Here is a 9,784-nt window from a genome sequence, read left to right on the forward strand (position 1 = left end):
GAGTTTACTGAACGGTTGATTTATGAGTGGAATTCAAGTTACTTCTAACTCGGTTGACTTACACCAAACTATAATCCATATATTCTTAATTTTTGCGTCCCCAAACTTTCTATACATGTTTCCCACAATCTATTATATTGTTGCTTGAAACTAAAAAAAAAAATCACTGCTTCTCAAACAACTAAACCCAGGGCGGATCTACTGTAGCACCGGGGGGGGGGGGGGGGGGGGGGGGGGGGGGGGGGGGGGGGAGAGCAGCTCCCCCTGGATATTGAGTTTTAGTGGTGATCTATTGGTACCGATTGACTTTGCCCCTCTCTGGAAATGTTTTTACCCCCCCTCTGGATGTTTGATTTGTAATTCGGGTTAAATTTAGTGTTAAAATCAAAATAATTTTATTGAATTATGATTAGTAATATTAATTATAAGTTTTATGGGATCAGAAATTATAAGTCATGGTATTGGAAAATATAAGTCAAAACATTATTTTTTTTATCGATTACCCAATTAGTTAATGGGTTTAAATCCAATAATCTACCCGATTCGATATTTTTTAGCCCCCCCCCCCCCCCCCCCCCCCCCCGAAAAACCTGAGTCCACACCTAACTAAACCTTATATGTTTGATAATTTTTAATTATATACTATTTTGATATTTTCGTAATTTTTAATTATGCATTGGCTATTGTCTCGTTATGTAATGTCTTTAATTATATATTATTTTGGTGAACAATGTAATTAGATTGTCTCACTATGTAGAGTTAGGCTGGGGTGCTATGGATAGCATAGAGGCCTCTATGCTACGGCTCAATATTCGAGTTTTCATAATCTAAACGGTCGATCCGAACCGTTCATCTTATTCTCCATATTAATATCTGCTTGGAGACCAAATTTTACATTTTTCTGAATATTTTTACTATTTATTAAGTATTTTACAAAATTGTTGATCCAACGGTGGCTGCACAAAACAGTAAAACCGTTGGATTAGCGATTTTCAAAGCGGCTTAATAAATAGTAAAAAAATTCAGAAAATTATAAAATTTGGTCTCCAAGCAGATATTAATATGGAGAATAAGATGAACGGTTCGGATCGACCGTTTGGATTTTGAAAACTCGAATATTGAGCCGTAGCATAGAGGCCACTATGCTATCCATAGCACCCCAGCCTAACTCCACTATGTAATACATTATGAGTCATGAGTCAACTCGACTCGTCTCGACTCGAGTTGCTCACGAGTTGAATCCAAATTAAAGTTTTTGACTCAGAATTGAATTAGCAACTCAGACTCAACTCGGCTCATAAATTCGCAAGTTGAATCCAAGTTGTCCTCAACTCGGCTCATGAGCGGTTGTAGTTTAGACAGCTGGACTCGTCAGCATCATTAAGGACTTGTATAAGGACTTGTAGAAATTCAGCATAGTTGTGTTTTTGAGAAACTTAGCTTAGTTACTTGAACATTTGATTTTAATAAAAATCGGTGAGATTTATCCCACTGTTACCACACAAAAAAAGAGTATAAACGTCAAGTTCAAATTTATCAACGCCAACTTCAACTTGTAGTAAATTGAACCATCTTTACACGTACTGGTCGGAGCCATTCAATCCATCAACATTTGATTTTAATAAAAAAAAAAAGTACAACGTCAAGTTCAAAATTACCCGTACTGGTCAATCCATATCAAGATGTGCGCAGATAGTTTTATAATTCATGCAAATCAATTGTACACAAATTTTAATGCTGATCGAATATCTTTTTGACCGATCCCCACCATCTTTTAATCAGCATGCTCTAGTCGATATGTGATAGGAGGGAAGCTGAGGTTATATCAGATCTCTCGTCTAATTCGCATAAAACAATATGTGAAAATTCAACTCATGGAAACCCTCAAATTGAACGTATGAAACTTATATGGCATATTTACCTTGGAAGGGGCCAAATTGAAGATTAAAAAATAGGAAGCAAATAATATCTCGACGCAATTTGACAACTATACCCTGCATATCCTCTACATGAAATCAATTACAGGCTTACCGCATGCAAAAATTTGCAGGGCATGACACCCTCTATTCTAACACTTGTCCCTGAATAAGAAAACATTTCAAAATGGGTAATGACAAGTAGAATCATCGAAATAATAAAATGTCTCTCCATAAACTGTTTTACCTACGTCTAAACTGTTTTTCCTCATCACTTATCCAAATCTATATCAACTTTTGAGTCACGCCGCTGCCTCTTGGGTACTCTATCACCCAAATGGAGTGACACTGAGAGATCCTCATCGGACAAGTTGTTATTTGCCTCCAAATTAGCAGCTGCTTCTTCGCTATGCCGTACCGGGGACAAGAAGTTGGAGATAAATTGATGTTCCTCCACTGCCTTATTGTTATTAGTCTCCACTGTTTCTACACGAAACTCAGGCTCATGATTAGGTGGCAATTGCTCAATGTTTATGTCAAGTGGCTCATAAATCTCACCGACTCGTTCTTCTGGCATGCCAGGGCCCACTGGAGAGGATTCACCAATTATAGAATTGGCAGCTCCAGCAAGCAAACTTTTTTGTTCCTCCACCGCAGCTTCAGTTAAAAAACAATAACATTATTGAAAATATTAGTTTGTTGTGAATGAGAAAAATACCACTCAAACACCTGATAAAAGTTTGGAATCAGCCAATACATAATGATTCTGTTGCAATAGCATTGAAAAAATTTATCACATTCACAAAATAACACCCAAAGTTTTTAGGGGTTCAAAAATAAAAACTGACACCAAAGGGCAGTGAACAAAGATTCCGACAAAATCTACAATGTAGCTTCTAAATGTTCACAAGTTCACTTCTTTTCTAAGCACAAATTTGGGTGTGTTCGGCAACCATATGGAGCTTAAATTTTAAGCTGCACTAAGAAGCACTTGTTCGGCAATAAAGTTAAAAAGTAACTTTCTTAAGAAAGCTTTAAGCTTGGCAAAATGCTTAAGCCATGTGAAACCATGGCTTAAAAACATGGGCAAGCTTAAGAAAGGTGGGCAAAAGGTGCACTAAGGATGTGGCATTAAGCTTGATAAAGGAGCAACCATTCAGTGAGCTTAAGACTCCTTAGAGCACTAAGGAGCTCTAAGCCATGGTTACCGAACACTACCAAAATGAACACACATCAAATCAAGCTTATCAGTTCCACGTTTATTTAAACTAGTCAGGAAGGAATTCATTTCGCATGAAAATACTTAAGGGCAGTTTAATATGTAGGACTTAACATCTGCTTTAGTGGTTGGGTGTCATTTGCAAATTCCAAAATGTGTTGAAAAACACAAAAAAAAAAAATAGAAGCAGCACAAACATGCAATCCTTCAATAGTAATTTTGCAACTTTTATTAGTTTAGCTGATGTTGCAACAGCCCAAAAAAAACTATGGTTGGTTGATTGCAACTATCACAGAGTTATAATTTTTCCCTCATCATTAGATTTGAGAGATGTTGAATCTTATGTAGTGAAAAAAAATAGGATATTGTGTATAATTCCAAATAATAAAAGAAACCTCGAAATCCTTCATTAGTAGTTACAATATTGAGCTCCAATCGGTCGAGAAGCCGCCCCAAATCAACTCCACTCGTCCAATTCTCAGGCCCATGATCGCCCTTCAACTTCAACCTCCCCCTATTAGCGGTGCCGCCCCAAATAATCCCAATTGGCCTCGGTGGTTCCCCATTTTGACCAGTCAAAATTATCAGGCTGCCACTATCCCCCTCCAAGTCGAATGTCTGTTGATTCTCTCCGACAACCAACAAATCGGTGAAGAAACAAATACTTTTTTCATCATTATATTCCAGTGCATATGCCATGATGGTACCAGTAGTAAGACCAGAGCTACGGCCCACCTTCGATACTTGGCAGCCAATCACTGAGCTGATTGGGGACTGGAGGTCGATTACTTTTACGTCACCAATTTCACCCACGCCTTTTACATGGGTGGTTATGGCCGAGAGGTCAAAGTCATCAGAAAAGGGGATAAAGGCGCCATCAGCTCGCACAAATGTCTCTACATATGCATCGCAAGATGCGAAGAGATGTTTGGGATTCAAAATAATTACAACAACACAAAGCACAAGGATCGAGAGTAAAAAGAGCAAATGATTTTGTGCAGGAAATTATGCATGCCAGTATGGCTTCTGCGATTGAGCACCAATTTTTCTCCAATACAAGACATCTATTTACACATCATACCTTTATTACCTTTTTAAGGTTTTAGCGGTTTCTTGGCCAGTCTTGCTTCTCATGTACCGGTCAGGACTGGCACAGGTACAATTGGTAGATGCTTGATTTCTAACTTCTTCTTATCTCAAGGGTTATACATTTGTTTGCTAAAAAACAGTACCGATAGGTGACCAGTGCTGGTATAAACCAGTCGGTTCCGGTCCGCTCCAGTATGGTTATGCAAGATTACTAAATTCATGACAGGTGAACAAAAAAAAATACAAAGAAATGAATGTACCTGGGTTAGTACCGGCAAAGATGCCATACCAAACATCATCAGTGATGAAGGAGGTGGCCCTCTCCACCGCACCAAGATATACACCAGGTCCAAGGTTAGGCGGTAACGGGTGGTACATTTTTTGGTTTGGGTAGTCTAGATCCACTGCCACGTGGCGATTTGTCAAAAATCCAACCTGTTTGTTTCCCGTTCGCCTCTTTACTATTGCTCCTAGTGTGCCATATGTCTCTTGACTTGCCACCTGGACATTGTTCGAAGATATATTTCTTTTTTTTAATAAGAAGAAAAGCTTACATCTCCACAACAGTGTTGACAGGATACCTTACACCTGACGGGTTCAGCGAAATAGCACATAAGCCCTCAAATATAGAAACTAATTTGGTCATTACCTCAGTACTGACATATCCTAGATTTACTACCCGTACTTTACCCAGTAGTAACTAGCTTGCACTGGTCAGTACCAAACAAATGTTAGAAGATCAGGTCAGTAATAGAATTCTGGCTAGTTTCAACAAATCACTGTAGTTAATCCTTAAAATAAAAATATCTGTAAAGAAAAATTGATTTGATAATCCCTTTGTACCTGAGATCCAGGACCAATGCAAGGATCACTACCACGCAACCCATCAAGTAAATCATCATACAATTGTTCTTTAGGTGTTGCTGCTGGTACACCATAATACGAAAATTCCACCACATCTACATCACACCACACTCCCCCTGGTCCCTGATAAATGTACACATAAATCAAAAAGAATTAGAATACCTCTAATATGAGATTAGCTAGTATGCAACAACAATGATAAGTTGAAATTTGAAAAATATGAACCAAAGAAAAATAGCTTGTTTCAGCAGCCGTTGGTTATTAGTGGGCTTTCTGCATCTTTTGTTGTTTTTGTTTATAGTAACTATTAAGAATAGGGTAAAAATAGCCTTAAATACTTTATTAGCCCCAACACTATGTTGCAAAGGATACAGATATGGACAAGGATATGACAAGGCATTTTTTCAAAACTTAGGCTATGGTGTGCCTACATATTATTAATCTGATTATTCTTTTACCTAAGAAAGAGTGAGTCTATGGTACTATGCATATCACGGATTGTTACCATGCTATGGCTCTATATTCGAGTTTTCAAATCCTAACGGTCGATCCGAACCGTTCATCTTGTTCTCCATATTAATATGTGTTTGGAGACCAAATTTTACATTTTTTGAATTTTTTTTACTATTTTTTTAGATTTATTGAAAATCACTGTTTTTGGATGGTCCAGAATTTTCAGATCAAGTGATTTTCTAAATATCTAAAAAAATAGTAAAAAAATTTCAAAAAATGTAAAATTTGGTCTCCAAACACATATTAATATGGAGAACAAGATGAACGGTTCGGATCGACCGCTAGGATTTGAAAACTCGAATATAGAGCCGTAGCACGGTAACAATCCGTGATATGCATAGTACCATAGACTCACTCCCTAAGAAAACTACTTTTCTTACAAAATGTAAAAGTTGTCTAAGAAAGAAAGTGCACATTATATAATTTTTTTTTTAATTCAATGGTTTATTTTAAAGTGGTAGTCCAAAAATTTGCTATTTTATATAATAAACACTTCTCCATATCTATTAAATGATTAATCAGGTAAAGGAATGCATGGAGAAAGGACATAATTCTACAAGGGGTGTATTGTAAATGTTTTGAACATGAGCTGGCGCAACAGCTACTATTTTTTTTTTTGGAGCCAATCCCCTCTCTATAATTCAAGGCATCGGCACTGATAAAGGCACACCCAACTGTGGGCACTTCGGCGAACCTGCTATATGTAGCCATTTGTGTGAAGATATGCATATCAGATCGTATCTTTAACTGTATCCGGTTAAAATTAAATATTAAAATAGTTGGATACGACATCTGGCGTATCTAATATGTCTCATACGTGTATCTATACTGGATACATGTCAGAACATGCATGCCAGAAAAAAATAAAAACAATGGTAAATACCTCCAGCGCAGCAGGAAGACATTGGCTCTTGGTTAGCCACTTTTTGTGGACCTTTCTGGCAACAAAAACAAGAATAGCAGGTATATTTGTAAGTGTGCCCTTCCTGATTCGGAAACCCACAGCTGTCCCCAAACTGTACCGCCTTAAGATCTTGCTATGAAATGCTCTTATTGTCATCAAATCAAGCAATGTCATTGCCTGTCCAACAAAACAGGGCATGCCATCAGAGAAGGTGAAACACAATTTGGAGCCATTTTAAAGACCCGTGGGAAGGGCAGACATTTGCAATTGGTGACCAAGATGGCAAAAATTGAAAGTTCAGGAGCCTGTACGGTTCTTTTGGCATGTTGTAGGGCGGATAACCTGAATTCTATCTACTTAAATGAACTCCCATAATTAATATTGTATACACCCTAGATTAATCTGGAATTGGGATGGCAAAAGTATGAAATTACCATTGAAGTTGAAGCTAAATTATATGCACTTAATATATATTTTGACAGTCGCTCAAAGACTTAAACAATTAATTACCCGGGCATTTTATTTATGTTTCACTGTACATATAAATCACAAATGGATAGTACAATATACTTCTATATCATACTGGATATCCAAATATGTAAATGCACACGGAGAATGTAGAATACCATGGCTAATAGTAATTATATTAACAAATGTAAGGCTGTACCTGTTGACCTTTGGGCAGGCAGCCCAAGTGCACTGGCAAGACTCCCTTTTGGAGGTTACCAAAGTAATTTGCACGCCCCTCAGCGGCCCCATGTGAAAGGGTCGAGGTGGGCCATGAGAAATAAGCAGCACTACTCTCTGACAGTTGTCCCCCTGACGCGACAGGCTGGAGGGATGATGATGCAGGGCCCATATATAGGTGGTGATGGTGGTGGTGGTGATGATGGTTGTGGTTGTTGTTTTTGGAGTTGGAGTTGGAGTTTCCCTCCATATCTAAAACCGACTCTTCTGATTGAACAGAGTACCTGTCATCGGACTGCCTCATGATGTGAAATATATTTTATTTTACCGCCATCGCGGATCTGAATTGACCTATACAAGGAGAACAAACAAATTAATATGTTTTAAAAATACTGATGATTACCTCAAAAGTTCTAAAAAAATATATAACTTTTTTTGACCCAACAGTGTGCCATGTTGTTCTTCTTCAGGGCTGATTTTTTATTTTTCCAAAATGTAAAAAAGCTTCAGGTGAAAGGAAATGACCAACCTTCTGACTGCCTCTTCAGGTGCATTGAGTCCTACTTGTTGACGATTGATTTGACTTGAACTGTACAAGACAAAATTAAAAAAATAAAGAAAATACTTATAGTTACAATTGTGATGACCAACACATTTGATGATTAAAAATGTAAGGTGAACAACATTAGTATCATAAATGAGTTGGTCAGAGTATAATATCTTCAATTTATACTACAGCAGCGCGAAAATGATTGGTAAAATGAATGTGCTGAGCTCCTAAGCAGCTCTAACCACCTCATCATGCAGAACTTAAATGTTTCTTCTTCTTTTTTGGTTCAAAACTACCTATATAATGCTAATTAATATAACAGTGATAAGTGACCAATACATTCAAAAGCTTGGTAGGTCTTTAAGATTTTCAAACAAAAGCTCATGGAAACCAGCATTTAGTTAAAATGAGTCGAGTATGGCGCTATGCCACTATGGTATGTAAAACTGCAAATTTTGCTCTTTTTACTTCGAATAAAATAAGGAGATTTAACAAGCATGGCAAACATCTATAAGAAGAAATACAGAGAGCATATTACGTATCAAGTATACTAAATTTAACAATGGATAAGACTAAAACAAAAGATTTATTCGGAGAATCATTTTTTCATAAAAGAGGTGAGTTGCATGGATATTCTGCTCCTCACCTTTGCATAATAAAAAGCAGAATATTCTTCCAAGATATGCAAATTCTGACATTAATAATAAAGGGAGGAAAAAGTGCAAACACATATACAGGAAGAAAGAACAGAACTTTTAGGTTTCTGACAAACTGTCCAGCTCGCGCCATGGTCCTCTGTTAGTACAAAAATAATAGGAGTGTTTCACATATTGTCGTGCTTTTAAATGTATCTTCGAATAAAACTAAGCTATCAGATTTGTTATTAGTCTTAAGAGTTTACCATACAAAAAGATTCTCCCAAAGTCTTTATTTCTAAGGGTGTAGCAAGTAACGAATTAGTTTTAAGCATCTGAAAAGGAAGTGACGAACTAGTAACGAACTAGTGCTTTATTTCTAAGCACTAGTTCTAAGTCTTTATTTCTCCCATAGTCTTTATATCTAAGCACAAGTAACGAACTAGTGCTTTGAGTATCAATTGGTAATAAACAAATTTTTGACAATAAATATAAAAAAGTTTATCATCTGAAAAAAGAAGTGACTGAAACTCTTTATTGTAATAATAATAAACCGAAATTTCAAATGTACAGATGCTGTTGGTGTATACTCATCAAGCTTTTAGGCATGGTATAACAAGGTAACATGTAGAACTTAAATAAAAAAATCTACTAAACACTGCTGCCCAATTTTGCATTTAAACCTTGCTTGTCACCCCAGAAATGCAATTTCTGCATAGTTGACTAGAGAAGATTGAGAACAGGTAGCACAAAAAGGCTAAAACTAAACATTCTGGTGACAAATACCCAAATTTGTGTACCTAATTAGGAAAATCGAAGAGAAGAAAGAAATAGAGATCAAGCTAACACAAAGAGGGTTTGGTAAGCATAAAACCCTACCAAAGGTTGTACCTTTTGCTAATTAAACCAGACGGGTTTGAATTTTTTTTATTACGGATTTAATAACTCGAAACCAATTGAAGTAACAAGGAGAGGCAGCACTCGAAACTTACCCCAAAATCATTGGCAATGGCTAGAGCAGAGACTAGCTGGTAGTACCTTAACCATGTTGTGTCTGCAAGAGATCTCTGTGAAAGGATTTAGGGTTCAGAGAGAGAGAGAAGGCAACTTGACCAAATTGGAGCAGGAATCTTTCACTGTAGTGAGAGAGCAACACAGGCTGCTGACAACTTGCACGGACAGAGAGAAAGGCCGAAATTTTTATTAATGGGAAATATTGCGTTTTATCCAGATATCGGAAAATCGTTATGGTATGATTTATCACGGTTAGAGTTAGCATTTAATTAACAAGATTAATTATTTTAATTAAATCATAAAAAAAAACAGAAAAAAAAACTATCTGTGATAAATTGGAACGGCCAAAAGGAAAAAAGAAAAAATCTCTGTCCGTGATAAACAGTAACGGTC

At 36.9% G+C, this 9,784-nt stretch overlaps 1 protein-coding gene across 4 annotated transcripts; it reads right to left on the reverse strand.

The window, feature by feature from the left end:
• Positions 1–1,954: 1,954 nt before the first annotated feature.
• Positions 1,955–9,573, reverse strand: LOC144569157 (protein NARROW LEAF 1-like). Of its 4 annotated transcripts, none has more exons than XM_078319361.1 (8): positions 9,370–9,573; positions 7,722–7,781; positions 7,173–7,543; positions 6,485–6,682; positions 5,068–5,211; positions 4,485–4,725; positions 3,531–4,031; positions 1,955–2,573 (listed from the first exon to the last, which is right to left on the reverse strand). In XM_078319361.1, exons 3-8 carry the CDS (start codon positions 7,494–7,496, stop codon positions 2,188–2,190), a joined length of 1,794 nt encoding a protein of 597 aa, XP_078175487.1. In that variant the 5' UTR covers positions 7,497–7,543; positions 7,722–7,781; positions 9,370–9,573; the 3' UTR covers positions 1,955–2,187. The 4 variants fall into 4 exon arrangements, with proteins under 4 accessions (XP_078175487.1, XP_078175489.1, XP_078175488.1 ...); XM_078319363.1 differs by having other exon boundaries at positions 7,173–7,533; positions 9,370–9,552; XM_078319362.1 differs by lacking the exon at positions 9,370–9,573 and adding an exon at positions 8,389–8,613.
• Between the last annotated feature and the right edge of the window lie 211 nt (positions 9,574–9,784).

This window comes from Carex rostrata, chromosome 18, assembly GCF_964058835.1.
Source record: "Carex rostrata chromosome 18, lpCarRost1.2, whole genome shotgun sequence".
NCBI classification, from domain to species: Eukaryota; Viridiplantae; Streptophyta; class Magnoliopsida; order Poales; family Cyperaceae; genus Carex; species Carex rostrata.

What these genes read in the sequence shown, in the direction of transcription:
- LOC144569157 (XM_078319361.1), bottom strand. Translation starts at nt 7,496, where the DNA reads ATGAGGCAGTCCGATGACAGGTACTCTGTTCAATCAGAAGAGTCGGTT. An exon ending in GCCTGCCCAAAGGTCAACAG is followed by an intron (nt 6,683 to 7,172) that starts GTACAGCCTTAC and finishes TTTGTTGGACAG; the next exon opens with GCAATGACATTGCTTGATTT. An exon ending in GCATTGGTCCTGGATCTCAG is followed by an intron (nt 4,726 to 5,067) that starts GTACAAAGGGAT and finishes AACAATGTCCAG; the next exon opens with GTGGCAAGTCAAGAGACATA.